Raw genomic sequence first — 19,738 nt, forward strand, 5'->3', positions numbered from 1 at the left:
TTGTGAAAACTTTCCAAGGCAGACTAGGTGCATACATTTTCTGATTACAAAATAAATACAATCATAACTGTGTCTATAAGTCAGTATCTTGCTTGCTAGATAGATAGCCCCAGTATGAAGATGTACCCTGGTAATACCCTAAGACAGAATTAAGCTGTAGAGAAGTCCTCATCTATTTTGGTAGTTTAGGTCCCTTGGAGAATATAATGAAAGCTATGGGCCCTCTTTCTAGAAAAATCTGTGAGTACATCACAAAGTTTCAGGGGGTTTACAGATTCCACAAAGCTCACTCTACAAGCTGTGTGATTTAGCACACAGATAGAAGATGCTTGATAGAGGTGAGTAAGGAAGAAGTCCATAGGGCTACACATTAAAGGTGGAGAGTCTTCAGCTGGGGACATGAGGAATCAACATACTCACATGATTATGAGGCTTTTCTTTGCCCTTTGATTCAAATTTCAAAAACATATACCAAGCACAGAAAAAAATACATATATATGCGCATTGGATTTTGACTGATTTATCAACATTTTAAGATCGGAGAAAAACAGTGTATTTCCTATATGTTGAACTTAGAAAATACATGAACGGAACAGTTGCAGGCTGGCAGAGGGATGAGGCAAATTAATCTCATGACCTTCTCTCTCTCTCCCTCCTCTTTTAATAAAGTAATTTTTAAAATCTGAAGAATGAAGCAGTACCTGGTAAGCTCTGGGAAGAAGAGATAACTTGAGTGCTTCTATTTAAGGCATAATCCTCTTGCTAGTTCTCTTGGGCTATCCCTCTACCTGATGAGTGGGAGAACTAGTGTCTGAGCCTTATTTCCCCCTATCTCTTCACCACCCACCAATTCTTATGGAAAGTATAGAAATTAACTCTTACACCAATTAATAGGCTATTTGTAGAATAATAAGGGATTAAAATGACAAGACAGCGAATATATTCTTAATTCCAATGTATAAGGATGACATGTCATTTTTAGAACATTGGATAAATAAAATCTTATTATTCTACCCCAAAATGACCATTTGATCTAATTGCACCCTATCTGTTGTAGCCTTAATATAAAAAATATTTTTTTTCTATAATAATCTTAAAATGTCTACTCTCTAACCCCCAAGTGCATTAAGGGCATAAGGGGAGAGAGGAAGCGAATGAGAGAGAGAGAGAGACTTAAATGCCATCTCTCTTCTAGCAGCAATTTCCCCAGATGAAGAGGTCACCACTGTTTAACAGTGTGCTGCCATGTTAATTTAGTATGACAAGATAAAGCAGTAATCTCGGCTCGTGGAGGCTGTAAACCGCCTGCTATCCGGGGACATGCTCAAGTCGATTTGCACTGTATATCACTTTATACAATTGCCATGACAAAGCCCCCTGAGTTCTCACATGTAAATCTCTCTATCCCTCTTCCTGTAGCCGTCTCTTTTTTATTCCCTCCCAATTTCTTTCTCCCTGGCTTCATGTCCAGGTAGACCACATCCACTCAGCACTAATCTCTGAAAACGTAATGCTTGGCACATGACAAGGGACACACAACACATACCCTTCTTACAACCACTCTGTCAAGTCCCCCGATTTAAGAGAAGATGTTCAGGGACTTAGATAATCCATTGATCCCACTTGCATCGGCTTTTATATTTCAGTCTGCCGTGTTAAGTTGTCAAGAGGAGCGATTAAACTGATGTTCCGTGATTCGAGATTTACTTTGCTAGGAATGATAGTTTTCAAAGCTTGTCTTACTAAGTTCTGCTTAAAGATTATCCCTAAGAAAGCTGATGTATCTTTACTGGTATAAATCTAGTAATAAAACTCTAAAGTGTTTTAGGTAAGGACATTTTGGAGATATTCAGGGTTATAAACATAAGAATGTAAAACTGAATTAAATTTGGATTTTTAAAAAATGTCATCTGTGTAGTTCTCTTTGCATGAAGCAAAAACACCATATGTAAAAAGGGGTAAAAAACATGTTTCTATCTATGTAAAACAAAAATAATTATAGAACCACTGAAGAGGACATAAGTGAACAGGGAAGAGTTTATATGATAGGAAACAAAAAGATCACATGAAGCATATTAGGAAAGTAACAAGTCAAAGTTTTATCCAATAAAAAAAAACAGAGAAACATGTTGAATCACAGAAAATTAACAGCTAGAAATATACACTTTTTGGTTAGGTAGGCTGGTTTTAAATGTGACCTGTCACACTTCTGACAGGTCAAGCTGATATACTCTAAAAATCCATTTGTACAGTGCCTCTTGTCCATATCTCACACTTTTTACATCATCTCCAGCTGCCCTTATGAGTAAACAGAAATGAGAGATGAAAGGACTAAAAACCAATGCACACAATGCTAATAAACAAAGGATTGAATCCCCTCCACAGGACCTATAAAATACCTGATATCAAACAGGAATTTTAAAACATATTGAAATGTTAAAAAAAAAAAGAGAGAATATGCTAATAAAACTGTAGTAGCAAACATGAGCCTCATTAACCATGTCCTAAAAGAAAAATTATAATGTGCCTTGAGGATATTCATGCAAGAAAACCTGAACAATTAATTTTTAAAGATATTCTTCTCCAAAATATTTTTGTGTTGTGTGTGTGTGTGTGTGTGTGTGTGTGTGCTCATTGCTGTTGCTTTCCTCAGGTAAACTATCTGAAGAAGTGTAATAGGTGAAGCCACAGAAGAATGCAGTTATCAGTAAGTTATCTGCACAGCAACTGGGCTGAAGAGAATTAAAAGGAGGGCAGAAAGGGAGTTCATATTAACTGAATATTCACTACACAACAAATACTGTGTTAGGTAATTACTTCATTTACTTTTTATATCAACTATGTGTTAAGCAGTATTTCAACATGTAGATAAGGACAGTTATACTCAGAATGTCTTGGATGAACACAGGTTTTGGAAACATCCATTCATCCATTCAACTATTTTGAAACACTTGCTGTGTGTCAGCCACTGTGCCAGACACGAGGGACCTGGTGCTGAAAAAGACAGCCATATGACCCCAAAGGTAACATAGAGCTTTTTCCTTTAAATGAGTTTGAGTCCCATGTTCAAGGCAAATGACGTCCAAAGATATTCACAGAATCTACTGGTAAGAACACTGAACCCATTAACATGGGATGGGGATGTGGATCATAACCCTCCAGGTTACTAAAAGGAAATTAAGACTACTAGGAGACCAAAAACACCCACAGCATTTTCTTCTGGTAATCCATACTAATTAGTCAATGAACATAAACTATTCCAGAACTATAGCATCGATTAAGTCCTTGCTATGCGCCAGGCACAATTTACACTTAAAAGAATTTTATTTTATCCTCATAACACCTGTGTATATTCAGAGGTTGAATTATTATCCTTGTTTTCAGATGAGAAAACAAAAGCACGGTAGAGAACTTAGATACCTTATAAAATGTGGAATTTATTGGAACCCAAGCAGTTCAAGAGAATATAGGCTCCTTACCATCACCTTCTACATCTCTTGTCAAAATGCAGTTCTGACCTCACTTAAGTAGATTTTTCTTGCGGCGGCAGTGGTTGCTGTTGGTGAACAGTCTTAATAACATTAAGTAAAAATTTGGCTGTCAATGAACACTATTGATGATAATTGAATCTGTCATAAATATCTGACTGAGAGTATCTCAGATTGATAATGATGTCCTTTTATAATAGTTAAAGATAAAAGAAAAACCCTTTTAAGAAGAAGAGTTGAGATTTCTCTTGGACTTACTTCAAAAGTATTTTTCCTTAGCTTTAGATTTTTCGTAGATTACCCCAAATTTGTAAGAATAAAAAGCATCTGATATTTAATACAATGCGTCATTTCCCTCCTGGATCATAGAACTTAAACATGTCTTTAGGCACTCACTTAACTAATAACTAATATTTACTAAGTTTCTGCTATATCCCAGGCACCAGAGTACTTCACGTAGACTGACTTCTTTAAACGTAACACTCAGATGTTATTCCAACTAATCCCCATTTTACAGATGGCAAAAATAAGGCACAGAAAATTTCCATAACTGCCAAATGCTGTGAGATTTTAAACAGAGGAGCTTGGCATTTAGTCAGTACTTTTGTCACTAGTGCCATGTGCTATACCACTACACTATGCCAACAGTCTTATAGTCAGAGCACAAATTAATACTAATCTTTATGTGAAAGGTTCAGCTAGTAATCCTTTAAAATACCATATATTGCCCAACAGGCTATACAGAACTTCTAGCACCCATTTTGAAATAGTTAAATCTCTTGGTCCATTTGAAGCCAGTTAAAAAGATAAAAAAAAAAATCAAGAGGTCTCTGAGTTAAGGTATAATACTCAAGCGACAATGGTTCTATCTGAATTCCTCACATGTGTTTCTAAAGACTTTTAAAATGATCTATTCCAATAAACTATAAAAATGATTTTAATGTTTAAGTGTATGAGTGAAGAGGCAGTAAGCATAGTTATTAAGTGCTTGGGCTTCCAAAGTCATGAATCCAAACTCTATCACTTACTTATTAGGCAAATTACTTTATCCAAGACTGTTTTCCATCTGTAAACTGGGGATAATCACAGTTGTTGAACTCACTGGGTTGACATAAAATTGGCTGAGATAATGAAAATGTAGGGTGGCTGGTACATAGGAAAGATTGAAATATTACATATCCCCATGTTTAATTATTAGATATCATATTCCAAAGAGCACTGACTATTTGAAATCTCCTATATTTGAGCTGCAACTTATCAGACTATAGCTAGGCTATAAGATATATTCACACAAGCTTCAGAGTTGCTTCTTATATTCTTCTGATGACCCTAGGGAAATCAAAATCTCAGATACACAAGAAGCATGTTTTCTGACTCCAGTGTCTCTGGTGTGCAAAGCATGCCAGCCACTGCCACAAAGCCTAAAGATGGATACTGGTAACGACCCAACAATCTCTCCCTCTCCAGATCTATGTTTACACAGAGGGAAGAGTCCGATAGTGGCAGCAGAGATGGTTACCAGGCTTAGCAAGTTATTAAGCCTTAATATGCTATAAGTTATTATAACCTGTTTTTTGTTACTCATTAATATAGGTTTTGACTTTTACATGGAACATATTTGATACACATAGATAAATAAAGAGCTCCTTAATTGCACTTTTGTATTTATGCTCCTTTTTTTTAATATTCTACCTCCATTTAAAATTTTTTATTCACCCTTAGAATATCATTCTCTCATTTAGGGTTATCGACCAACAAGATTAACTGTTTTATCTCGACACAGGCTGGATTTTTAAGAGCTAAGAAGAGACACTGGAGTAAACACTGCTTCTCTATATAATGATAACATTGTTTGCTCTGCTGCCACAGAAGCAGCCTTGACTAAATAAGACACAAAATCCAGTCACTTGTGTTCATTGACTTTATCATGTGATGTCAGTGTCACAGAGCTGCCCAAGGCTGCTCTCCTTACATTCGCACCTCATCTGCTCACAAGGATCATTCCTAAAAACTGGCTATGGGAAAATTGTAAAAAGCATTTGCCTTTTTATAAGGAAGATATGTAACTAAAGGAATTGATTATAACTGTAAATTTAAGTTAGCTTTACATTTATTTCCCATTTCAAGAAACAAAGAATTTTCGGCTTTCTCCTCTAGACAACAGAGTCTAGAAAAAAACATAACATTTACTTTCTAAAAGAAAACATGGGGGAAAAGGGCACAAAAGGATCAAAACTGGCTACATATTAAAATACTGTCATGAGTTCAGTTTTTTAAATTAATTAATTAATTATTAATTTTAAAGATTTTATTTATTTATTCATGACAGACACACACAGAGAGAGAGAGAGAAAGAGAGAGAGAGAGAGGCAGAGACATAGGCAGAGGGAGAAGCAGGCCTCATACAGGGAGCCCGATGTGGGACTCGATCCCAGGACTCCAGGATCACGCCCTGAGCTGAAGGCAGGAGCTTAACCACTGAGCCACCCAGGCATCTCATGATTTCAGTTTAATGACAGCTTTAATGCCAGTACAAATCATGGGCATCTCAGACCTGTGGATGAAGTAAAGAATTTAAACACACTTAATGCTTTTAAATGCACCTAATGTGGCTTAAATAGTGTTCATTTTTAATTCAGTTTGACATTTCTTAAGGAATCGTTTCTATTCAAAGTGCTCACCGCATCTTCTGATTAGATTTTCTATACTATTGAATTCCTTTCTATTTTTTTTTAAACCCACCCCCCCCTCTCAAATCCAGGTATTTGTGTTTATCTGTACTTATAAAAAGAAAGGTGTATGAGTCTGATTGCCAAAATATGTGAGGGAAAAGTAATTAGAAAGAAAACCCAACACTTCCTTACGTTATTTTTTTTATGACTTCACTTGCTTAAGACCCAAATTAAGTGCCAGTGTTTGTGCTTTTTAGAGAAACCGCTATACAAATATAATTTCTCTCTTTTTAGGTACAGTGGATAGTTATCTCTAACTGATACAGCCAAGAGGGAATATGGTATATTATTTTAAATATTTTGAGATCCCATTGGCAACTGAGTTATCTAGCCTTGTAGATTTAATTCTAGTTCCTAGAATTCAGGTACCAACACTGCAAAATTCTTATTTCTTTTGGATTCCCTTAGGTGATGGCCCTTTACAATTACAAAATAAGAAATAATGACAAACTTGTTGCTATTATCACTCATGTTAAAGGTAATACAGTGACAGTTCCTAGTTATGTAAATAATCTCCATTCTTCAATTCTTATTTTTACCAATCTATAAAATCTCCATTTTAGGAGAGAAATATGAAGACAAAAAAAATCCCCCAATAATCAAGAACTGATTGAAAATAGTGACAGAAGCTGTAAAATAATTTAAAATATAGAAGCTATGATTCAATGGTAAGCACAATTTCAAAAAATGATTTCAGAACCAAGTCTTTTTATGTACCAGTAAGTACATTAAATATAAAATTATAATTTACTATCAAGACTGGATCATGAAAGAAAAGTAAAAGAACACGATTTCTGAATATATGTGCCACATAGTTTGGTGAAGAACTAATTAAAAGACAGTAAAAGTTTTATCATAGAACCAATCTGACCTTTATTAATCACATACAGCAAGAGAAACCTAGGCTTATGGCAGGAAGTTTGGCAATCCCCCAGGAGGCAGTATATGTAAATAAGAAGGAAGTATATATCAGAGCACAATGCTGCTGATTCTCCAACCCTGTCTTCTTTCCTGATAATGGCTCCATTGAGATCCACAAGAGAACCCATTAAGAATGTGTTTTCTGATAGAAGCAAATTGAAAGAAAGGAAAAAAGAGCAAACAAGGAAAAGAATCAAAGGAAGAAAATGCCGAAGAATTGAAAACAAAACATTTAAGATACAAAATTAAGGTTGATCCCCAAACTCTGCATTATTTATAACTTCCAAATACAAATGATTCTATCATGCAGGTCCAAGAATAGCAAATGAGATAAAGACGGACACCTATCCATTCCACAAAATTAGGAACACCATTTGAGTAAGTTTCCAGCACTGCTTCTTCATGTCCTTGCTGTTTCCAATATCCTAGCCAAGTATTTCATCATTTTTTCCATTTCATTCAAGGTGGTCACTCAGACAAAGAAAGGAAACATTTAAAACTCCAATAACTAAAGTATTTGTTTGTATTCCTATGAATGTGAGATATGTATTTCACTAACTTGCCCACATTTTATATTAGATCTTTAGAGTATGCTTTGTCTTGAGTTTTTTGTTTTGTTTTTGTTTAACTTTCTCTTCTTTCTTAGTTATTTCTTCTGGGGGAAAAGTTGTGACAAAAGCAAAATTACACTCCAGTATAAACTGAAGACCTTGCACCCATGATAACTTATCCAATGTGCATATACATTTTTTAGTATCTTTTGAATCTAATTTTTTTGTGGAAGCAATTTCAAATTGATGTATTTTTGATTGCCACAAATGAGATATCTTTCAACTGTGAATCTCCTTCACACTTGTTAGCCTGTATCGAGTTCTGATATTTTTATAAAATGATGGCAATTTTGTGCTCATCTTATCTCCATTCTATACAAAAACTTACAAGAAGGAAGAGGTCTTATACCTTTCTAAATCTATGCTAATAGGTATTCATTGTATATATTTGGTTGAATCTTTCCACACGCTCCCTATTAAAGGAAAGTCATTACATTCATTATGACAAATCTTCTTAGGCAAACACATTTACCCCCATTACCACAGCTTTAGAAGGTCTTGTTTATTTACCTATCACTGCATAGCACTTTGTGGGGATGCTAACAACAGACCTTCATCAAGTATCCTGAAGTAGCTCACAACTCCCACATAGTATGTATTCCCCCGCCCCCATGGGAGAGTACATTCCTTAATTTCTCAAGGCCCAGTTAACTTTAAACTCAACAGTAGTACTTCAAATACTGTGGACATCATATGAATCAAGGTTTTTTTCCACTTGATATTCAACCCTCCCCCCACCAAAAGGAATGGAACTGTGAGGCAACAGGACAACATGATCTACTGAACAACCTATCCAGTGGCTTTGATGAACCCCAACTGATTGTTTTTCACACGTCCTCACTCCTGGTAGCCCTGGGGGTAATTGTCAGAAACAATGCGAGTATAAAGATTGAGCCACTTACATTCAAACACAAACCTTGGATTATATCTAGATAAACAGCTTTGTGTGGTATTTTCTGACAACATTTACAGAATAATGTTTGTAACAATGTAATTTCATTGTATGATAAACATCAATTTACCATAAAAAACAAATGTAAACTTGTCACCATTTTCACCTTGTTTCAATTGAATTGGCCTTGTTCAGATAAGCAAGCCTATCTCTTACAGAAACAACAGTTTATAGATAAACTGTGTGAAATCGGGTATGTGTGTGTAGAATTATACTGCCTACTATCATAATTTTATACTGCCACACTGCACATATGGCTTCCAAGCTTACTTTATCTGAATCTTTCTGAATCTATTCTCCATGCTATTAAACTGAGCACATTCCACATCGTTCAAAAGTAATTACACTTTTGTCTAGAGTGTAGGAGACTGCTCTCCCTAAACAATGAAATTCTCATTATTACAACTGGCACAATAATGGCACTGGTGTTAACAACAGTATGCATTATACCATCACAATAACTTATGCTAAGTTTGATGTACAAAGGTAACCAGAAATTTAAAAGCTTACAAAACTACTATATAGAAATAGGAATCTTCACCATACCATAATTAAGGTCCTATTCTGTGATTTTTAAATAAGACATACATTTTTCTTTTTTCTTTTGTACATTATCTGAACAGTACTTTATACAGAACATTATCCTGGTCAAACATTGAAAATACATTACAAATAACTATTAGGTTATAAGCAAAGTTTATATAAAGAATATTTCGAGACACAGCTATAATATAGCAATTAAAATTATTTGGGGGTAAATAAAGAATCCCAGGGATTGACAGTGAATCTGAACAAGTAAAAGCCTGTCTCTGAGATGCATTTTATGAATCCCTTCACTGTTTAAGGCTGGATTTTATATATTGGAGCCTTGCTATAATGTTATACTTGGTTCCCAGCTATACGTCCAACTTCTACAGAAGAAACAATTTAAAAAGACACCTTTGTCTTCTTTTGATGGACATCAAGAAGAAACTGACTCACCTTGAATGTTGCTTTATGATAACTAGTGTCTCTGCAATGTTTAAATATATTTACATTAGGATAAATCAAATCATTAAGTCCAAAATACTATGTATCCAGAGGTTGTTTTTTTTTTTAATAATTCCGGGAAAATATTATATGTATAAACATTAAATGAAATACTAAAATATATTAAAGTGTATTTCCAAATCCAATGGATCTTTAAGTGTTAAAAAATTATACACAAACATAGTATTTATGTCATACGAAATACAGCTATCTTTAAGTGGGCAACTCAAATTATTTTTTAATAAGAATACTATACTGTTGGGATCCCTGATGGCTCAGCAGTTTGAGTGCCTGCCTTCGGCCCAGGGTGTGATCCTGGAGTCCCAGGATGGGGTCCCACATCGGGCTCCCAATAGGGAGCCTGCTTCTCTCTCTGCCTGTGTCTCTGCCTCTCTGTGTATCTCATGAATAAATAAATAAAATATTTTTTTTACAAAAAGAATACTATACTGTTAAAATAAATAATTATATATTTTAAAAATCAATGTTGGGAGGTAGCCACTCTATAGTTATACAAAACAATTCATTCAACTGAAGAGGATTTTAAGAAGTCAAAGAGAGTTTGTCTGAGATGAATATACCTTCTGTGAAAAAAGAAAGAAAGAAAGAAAGAAAGAAAGAAAGAAAGAAAGAAAGAAAGAAAGAAAGAATGAACTGACTATTCAGTAACCACAGGTGGTCAAGCCTTTCATTTCATAACACATTTGACACTGGAGCAACAATCTAGCCAGCAGAAGTAGTATGCAACCAGACAGAAAATCAGTACCAAAATGGTGACTATAGAGTCCCTTGGCTGCCTCTGATGCTGCCATTTGATTTCTCTTCAGATTCACTCTATTCCCTTCTGGTGCTCATATATAATCACATTGATTGACATGAGGATATGTTTTCAATAGTTCTTTGCATCATGAAATAAATTCATCTGTATCAGAACTATTATTAAAAATGAGCCAGAAATTATAGTGATTCTTGCCTGTCTCTGAAACTCTAAAGTGACAGTCTCCAAACCAATGTTTAAAAAGGGGGGAAGGGGACAGGAAGGGTAGATCTGATCTTCAGTAAAAATAAAGCCCCAAACTGCCTTTCCCCTCCTGTCAGAATCAGACTTTCCAACCTTGCCACTTTTATGAGGATTACATGGAAATCAAAATTTGCCATTAATTGCTTGGCAAGGTTATGAGAGCTTCAGAGAAGAAAACCATAGAATCAGTCTTTTTTCATATTTAAAGTACTTATGTCTCAAACTCGTATTGATTGGAAATCTGACAACTTAAAAATATATAAATATATATTACATATATTTATTATTTATTTATATATTTATTATTTATTATTATTTACATATATGTAAAATCAGCTTATGACAGTTGATCTCCAATGTCTCTGAATAATGAACAAACCATTCCCAGCATTCATAGACTTGTAGTATTCATGGCAGTATAGCTGATGGGAGTAAGGTACTTGCTTTTAGTAAGGCACTTAATTTATTTCTCCAAAATATTAAGGCAATAAACACAAGTTCAGAAGGGAAGAATTACATCTTAATCTGACCCTATTCCAAACAACTGCATCCCCTGCATATGAACAAACAACCCTGATTCCTCAAAATCCTTATATGGCAACAGTTTTGAAATGTACAGAACTTTTATCTCAGAAAATATTTTCCAACTTAAATGTTATACTAAGACATCTCTCTCTGTAACTTCAAGACAGCCTTACAGGGATTACTCATCAGTTTTACTTTGTCTCTAAACTATATTGGCAATATAAAATGTGGACCTCTCATCCTTTTTTTAATTTAAGAATAGAGTATGAATGTCACACATAGATAGGCAATGAAATCTAGAAACCTGTTTTGTCCCCCTTAAATTGAACTCTATGATATGGAAACCATGAAACAATGCTCTGTTTTCAAAAATACTGAACAGAGAAAAAATAGGAAATATACCTTCCTACTGAAATAAAAGTTTCTGTTTAAGTGAACATTACAATTGCCTACTACTTAGAAAAAGTATAATGTATTTGTCTTGAATAACAATTCTTGAATAACAATTCAATCATTTTGATATAATTTAATAAAATAGTCAGCTTAACAAATGAATATATCATGGCTATTATGACATATTTTCTGATTTCTGAATATACATTAGTAGATCCTACCTTAGTTCTCAAATTTCTAGAAGTCAGCATGTTTATCATGAATAGTATCTTAACAACTTTGCCAAAAACATATTTACTATTTAATTATCCAAATGATCTGCCATTTAATCAATGATCATATATTGAGTATCTATTATAAGCTCAGTATCAGAAACACAAATATATATTATATAACTATTCTTATGTTATTTTTATATATTTATTATTACATATTATATATTTTATTATGTAAAAATATAAAATTTATTATAATGCAATTATAATAAAAATACTCTATAATTACACACACACACACACACACACACACACACATATATATGACTCTGCCTTCAAGGAGAAATACAGTGCACAGAAAAGCAGACATACAAACATACAAATCATAATGCAGGCAGTGAGAAAAGATATAAACAAATACAATGGATAAAAAAAAATAATGCAGCAACCGTTCTGCTTTGGCAAGTCAGTAAAACCATCCAAAAAGAAGTAATTTTTGAACTCAGTCTTTTTTTTTTTAAGATTTTATTTATTTATTCATGAGAGACACAGAGAAAGAGAGAGAGAGAGGTGAGACACAGGCAGAGGGAGAAGCAGGTTCCATGCAGGGAACCTGATGTGGGACTTGATCCCGGGTCCAGGATCACACCCTGGGCCGAAGGTGGCGTTAAACCACTGAACCACCCTGGCTGCCCTGAACTCAGTCTTTTGGAAGAAATGCAATTCACCAGAAGGTGAAATATGAAAAGAGTGATTCCAGGTAGAAAGAATAAAGCTGTGTCATCCAAGGTCACCTGGCATGTTTCTGAACATATTTAAAAAACTTGGCATGACAAGGATAATGGGTCCATGGGAGAAATGACAGAAGAGAAGACAAAGCCATAGTTTAGTCCTACTCTATACAGAGTTTTATGCTAAGACAAAGAGTTTTAGACAAACTCTTGTATGAAACAAAGACACACTTAATTTCCAAAGTGGGGCAAACAATCCAACTCAATTGTCAGGGAAACAAATCTAGTGGATATTGAAGAAAGAGGGGAGAGAAGAGAAGCTAAAAATTTGAGATCATATTAAAGACTTTTCTAACTGCCTACTCAAAAGATGAAAAATTAATGGAATCAAGAAACATTTCAGGCAGAAAACAAACTTAGAAACCTGTTGGACATATATAAGAGAGAGTGTCAGCATGTCATTAAAATTAACTAAAACCATTTGTATCCTCAGATCTGTCTAAGAATCTGATGAAAACCATAGTCTTACTCAGGGGTATGCATAATACAGAATTCTCCATTCATTTTCAGGAGATCCCACAGACCCTAAGAACTGCTGCTCTAGATAAAGTTGTTTGAGGGAAGGAGTTGTGTTTTATTCAATCTATTTCCACAGTGCCCAACAATAACAAAAAACTCGGTACAGAGTAAGCAATTCATAGTTTGTATCTAGTTGAACTAAAGTCTTCCTTACAAAGTAGTTTCATTTTCACTAACATCCTACATCAAAGGATCCCCTCATGCCAACTACAGAATGTAATTTAATATACTTTTGCTATACCCTTTCGCGAAGTATCCTTAAAATAATATCTCCTTTATCTCTGTGATGTTCTCCTAGTTATAACTATTTATTCCTACTCCTTCAAATTTGTGTGTTTAGACTTTGAGTGGTGTCACAGGAAAACCAAACCAAGAAGCACTCCCTAAGAGAAGTTTATCATCAAAATACTGAGAGAGAGGAGGCATTAGCAGTGATGAAATGGAGGGTATGATCTTATCCTGTTGAATTGTATACTACCATTTTCCCCATTTCTTTTCCTCACCTCTATGAAATGAGCCCAAAAAAGCTGAATCATTGCACATAAATAATATGGACTCACAGTAGAAAAAAAAAGTATGAATTATGGATAGTATGATTAAGCTTGCCAACAAAGAGATAATCAAAGAATATAATATGCATGTGCTCTTACGAAGAGCTTATAATGTTTATAAGCATGGACTCCAAAGCCAGAATGTCGGGGTAAACACCCCTGGTTCTCCTCTGTATCAGCTATGATTTGAAGCAGATTATTCACCTCTTTGTGCCTCAGTTTCCTCATTTATAAAATGAGAATAACAATAATATCTCACTATATTATTGTGAAGGTTACATGAGTTAATACACGCAATGTGATTAAAATAGCACACCTATATAAGTGTTACATAGTGTTAGTCGAAATACTATCCCTGAGGGGAAAGTGTTGGCACATAGTATTACACCTATTGAAATTCTGACCTATGAGGCTTAAAATGTTGAAAGGGTATTTAAGCCTAATGTGAGTGATAAAAAATAGCATCCATCTCACTTTTATTAGGCTATCTCTGATTTTTCTTCTTGATTCAATTATATATATATATATATATACATATATATATAGTACAATAACATAAATAAGTGGGCATATTTCAATAGCAAGCACATTTATGATATGTAATACTTTTCTAGGGAAAGCAAAAACAAAAAAAAGCATTTCACGAAATTAGCGTTGTCTTCAAAATATGAGAATGTATGAGGAAACATAGTTCTGTTGGTATAATCTGGTTCAAATTAATGGCCCCGCCATCCATGAAGTGGAAGAGGAGGTCACAAACCATGACTTGTACCCAAGCAACCATGTTGAAAAGGCAAGTGTGGCTTTACTGGGGTAAGTGCTGTGCTACCTTGCCAACATGCTGGTTCTGTGTATTTAAGTTCCTAAAAGCCTTATTGGTACGTGTGTGTGTATCTGTGCTTTTAAGCTTCAGCCAAAGATGCTATGCTGCTTCTTCCCTCTCATCTGTGAAACCAGTTGCCTAATCTTCTGCAGTGATCCAGACCCCAGGATAAAGGGGCATATAAATTATCCTGAGTTCCAAATTCTGGAATAGGATGCACTAGGTAATTACTGAACTATCAAAACAACAGCATGAATGAGACTGAGTTAGAAAGTACAGCAGTCACATTAAAAACTATAGCTTCTATAAAATATATTCTCCTATAATATTCCTGCACTGTAAGGAGTACTAGAATCCAATCTGGGAAAGCAAAAAATTGAAAAACATTGATTTATTGTGGTGAAGATGTTCAAAGTATGTTGTAACTCTATCTGGAAAAACCTTTTATTGTAAATACTATGACATCTAACTGTCATGCTGACTAACTTTAAATGTGCTACTTAAACATTATTCTTATATGTATATGTTTTTTTCTTCTAATAAAATTGTGTCTCAAAAGCAAAATTCTTGAAAACCAAAAGAAAAAAAAAAAAGAAAGGAAGAAAGAAAAAATAGCACATCATGTCCTTCTTACTGGAATCTACTTATAAAGAACTCTGAGATGTTAGGAGTGAATCTTGTGTCTGGCTGTTAAGTAGATGATAATTATAAAGCAAAGGACTGAAGCCAAACTATGAGAGGAGTAGACTGGTCAAAAAGTGAGTGTAGGCACAAGAGACCATGAGAAACCTACCATTGTATTGTGCTGAGAAGTGGGAGTCCTATGGCCACAAGTCTCTTGCGTCAGCAGAGAAACTGGCTGAAATTCCTCAGAGTGAGGCTTGTTGGGAAAACTCACATGCAAGGGAAGGTGAAAGGCTGGGAGCCCGTCACTCTCCTCTTCTTCCACTTTCTGTCTGCTTGTCACCATGGCTACCTCTCCATCTGCTTCCCCATACGGAGAGGCTGGTCGCTTGGAAGACATCCTGGAAGGAACAAAAGAGGAGAAAATAATGAAACCTCCACATAAATCCTTAATGCCGTCATTGTGTGGTTAGGGGCCATTGTAACAGAAATGCCTTTTTGTGCTGGCAGAGAGCAGGAAACCATCCAAATACCACTGCAAAGCGCACACAATCAGAAACAATGGCCAAGCAGGTAGCAACAGAACAGTGCTTGTTTGTTGTGAGAATAATACACTAATATAGCACTCTCTTGTATTCTGGCTTCTTAAACAAGAGAATTCACCTAAGAACACTGCATAATGAAAGACCATTCCATTTTAAAGGGAAGAAAAATACCCATCTAGTTTTACACTTTGATAGACCTTATTGAAGACAGAACATCTATGAATAGCAAATACTATTGGCAGTTAAAAGAAGGAAAGAACTAAAATTTCTTGCATTAAAAATAAACAAAATAAATGAATGACTACCATTATAGCAAATTTGCATTTTATTAAAAGTATGATTATTATGAAATGTAGAAATATTGGTTATAAGTAAACCTAGACTCCATGACAAAAAGTTTGATATGTGTTTAAAGCTTATTAAGAACTGAATAAATGTTACAATTGCTGTGAATCTTAAAACATTTGAGAATTGTTCTTTTCTCACCTCTCCATGTATTTCTAATATCAAATAGGCAAAGTGGTTAAAAAAAAGTGAAAATATAAAAATATTTCAGTTTTCATTTCCATAATTCTACAAAAGATTTAGATGTGGATTCTCAGAGTTCTCTGCCCCTTAGAATACCTAAAGTAAGAGGGAAAAATCAAAGAAAGATAATTTTGTTTTGATGAGCTAATGCCTATAAGGAAATACTTGTAGACAATTAAAAAATAAACACTTTTTTTTTTGGTATTTGAGTCTAAGAATACTGTCAGAGGTTAAAAATATCTGGCAAATATTCTTGGTTAAATAGAGTGTTCCCTTTCCTTTCATTACAAGTTTTATACAGAAACAGTATAGAGTTAAATTTTTTAATTAAAAAAAAACTCTCTTGTATTTGCAACTTGATCTGACCTTGAGAAAGTTGTTATTTTTGCTCCACAAACAAAGAGTGTTTACAGAATCATCCATTCTTATTCTAGACCAGTGGGAGAGAAGGCAGGAAAGCATTAACTGCCACACCACATCTTTCATATATATATTACTGATTTTTTCATTTGAAATTTACTACTGAAGAGATGTCTATAATCATTGCTCAATAATACTTTCTTACTGTGAGAAGTTTCAAAAGAACAGTGTATTTGAGTACTGAAGATATTCAATTAAGAAATAATAGCACAGTAGAAAAAACTAAGGGCCTTGGAATCAGACAAACATGGATTAAAGTACTGATTCTGCTACATGCTAGCTGTGAGACTTAGCTTTAATCTATCCCAATTTATTCATCTTTCAAGGAAGATATAATATCTACTTGTAATGCTCTTTGAGAATAAACTGTGTACCATATGAAAAATAACCTGTAGAGCATTTAGTACAGAGTAGACACTCAGTAAGCAATAGATGCTGTTTAAAACTTTAAAACTGCAATGTTACCTACCCTCTCCCCCCCAAAAAACCCAAAATCCAAAAATCAAAAAACTATAAGATGAGGAAAGCAGATTACTTTTTAAGATTTAAACCATAAAATCAACATGAAATACAAAATCTCCTGATAAGAGAAATGCTCCTTAGCCAGTCATAATTAACAATAAAATGATCCAATGTATTAGCAAATGTGAAGAGGAAACACTAATAGCAGGAAATCATGATCAGCTGAAGAACAGAAAAAGAGGAGGGAATGTTGGTGGCTACCAAGGAAGCGCTGTCTAAAGGAGAAGTAGACCAGGCCATCACATTTCAGGGATCTTCAGTTTTTCTGATCTCATTACTAAGGTTTACTCCAAGTATACTCTTAAGTATGGAGAAAGGAAGTAAGGGAATGAAGCTAGGATAGTTCTAATGTCATTGGCAATACCACACCTATCACCAAATTGAAAAATTAAACTCTATGTAATAACTCTAAGCACTAGTATATTAGCTTTAACTGCTCTGCTTGCATGCTCTCTAAGCAAACTTATGATTGCCATGTAGAAAATGGGCTGACAGAACAGATTTGAAATATTTAAGGACTTTGTGAAGTGATTTGTGAGAATAAATCAATAAAAGGACCTTTAATTATTTCTTGTTTTACATGTAGTTTCACTATAAGGAGATGATGCATTTATTATACAAGCCATAGTATTTATGGTCTGTGTAGGCATTATCACATTTGATAAAATTAATAAATTGGCATTCCGGTATCTACCTCGGTCTTATGTACAATAAGTCTCTTACCGTCCAAAAACTCCAGGCTATTGGCAAAAGCTAGTCTCTGGGTTATTAAAGCAGAAAGCTAGATCAGCTGGCCTTTTCTAAGGTAATTCAGTTCTTTTTCTTTTTCCAGATTTTATTTATTTATTAATGAGAGACACAGAGAGAGAGGCAGAGGGAGAAGCAAGCTCCATGCAGGGAGCCCGACATGGGACTTGATCCCAGGACTCCAGGATCAGGCCCTGAGCCAAATGCAGACACTTAACCATTGAGCCACCCAGGTGTCCCTAAGTTAATGCAGTTCTATGACCTTCTGGAAGTAGGACCTTTTTGCTGATTTCTACTTTATTAATAACATTATTAATAATGATTATGAAAACTGAAAGTCCAAACAAGATATAGGTAGATATGGTAAGTAGTAAAGATGCAGCTACCCTTCTCAAAACATCTAGTCATTTCAATATCTAAATTATCTTTCTATACCTCTGGATAAACAGTCTATATATATATCATACTATAGAGCAAAAAACCTAAGTTCTAAAACACTAAACATGACATGAAGAGGTGGTACTGCCAGAAGGCACCTGATCCTAAATAATTCTATATTTCATGCTTATTTCAATTCCATTTTCAGACACTTACAGAATGTTCTTAATGTGGTGGAGTTGAGAATATTTTTATAAAATTCAGGTAAAAGAGGTCTTAAAGATTAAAAAAAAAAAGTATTGTAATAAAAATGCTCACAGTTCAAAAATAGGCTACCAAAGTCAGAAAAGGCAAATACTTAAATTTTGTAGGGAGCTATCAATCTGCTTGATATTTAGTCTGACTCATAGTACTTCTAAAAATATTGATAACAAATCACCAATAATGTTAATTCTTGAGTTTTTGCTCATCTACCAAACAGTTTCATTTTGGACAGAAGAAAGTTCATTAATTTAAAAAAAAAAAAGTACTTTCAAAATTATCTTACTGTTTATTCTGGTCTCTATTTTATTCGTTTCTGATTTTTCTTTGTTATTTCCTTCCTCTACTAAACTTCAGCTAAATTTCTCCTTTTTCTAGTTCCTTGTGGTATAATGTTTATTCAAAGTTTTTTCTTTAAAAAAAAAATATTTTATTTATTTGACAGAGAGAGAGCGAGAGACCGCACAAGCAGGGAGAGCTGCAGAGGGAAAGAGAAAATCAGGCTCTCTGCTAAGCAAGGAGCCCTATGCAGGGCTCCATCTCAGGACCCTGGAATTATGGCCTGAGCCAAAGACAAGACGCTCAACCAACTGAGCCACCCAGGTGCCCCTGAAACTTTTTTCTTAAGACAGACATTTATAGAATGAATTCCACTCTAACATCTGCTTTTGCTACATCCCATAGGCTTTGGAATATTTTGTTTTCCTTTTCATTTGTTTTGAGACATATTTTGAATTGCATGAAAAAAATTCTTACTATTGAAAAATTTTCTACCATTGGAATGGGAACATCATACTTTCTGTCAATGTTTGCTTCATGTATGTTGAAATTCTGTTCTATCCATGCATATTAACAGTTGTTTTAACTTCTTGAAAAAGAATAATATTGGAAGATATATAATTAAAAGAAAAAGAAGTCACTGCAACTTTCCATATATTGTTTATCTGGGATACACAGGGTTCCAATTCCTGCACTTGCTTACACAACATGCTGTGCTTCAGTGCAAGGATGCCTTGGAATAGTCTGAGGATCCAGGTTGGAGCATGCTCTTATGTATTCATACAGAGACGAAATTTGTCACTCCTGTGGTAGGTGCTAGACTTGCCAATGAAGAAAACTCAGACTTCAAAGAATATGACTTG

The 19,738-nt window shown here is 34.5% G+C and overlaps 1 protein-coding gene across 22 annotated transcripts in view; it reads right to left on the bottom strand.

The window, feature by feature from the left end:
- Window positions 1–19,738, bottom strand: part of SOX5 (SRY-box transcription factor 5) — a 1,001,956-nt gene that overhangs the window by 335,258 nt on the left and 646,960 nt on the right. For 20 of the 22 annotated variants that reach the window (XM_041735837.1, XM_041735832.1, XM_041735833.1 and 17 more), the window contains one exon: window positions 15,365–15,596. In XM_041735837.1, coding sequence (XP_041591771.1) covers window positions 15,365–15,595 — 231 coding nt within the window. In that variant the 5' untranslated portion in view covers window position 15,596. The remainder of the gene's footprint in view (window positions 1–15,364; window positions 15,597–19,738) is intronic. The other 2 variants (XM_041735846.1, XM_041735845.1) reach the window with 1 other exon arrangement.

The sequence above is a fragment of the Vulpes lagopus genome, chromosome 21, assembly GCF_018345385.1.
Source record: "Vulpes lagopus strain Blue_001 chromosome 21, ASM1834538v1, whole genome shotgun sequence".
In the NCBI taxonomy this organism is placed as follows: Eukaryota; Metazoa; Chordata; class Mammalia; order Carnivora; family Canidae; genus Vulpes; species Vulpes lagopus.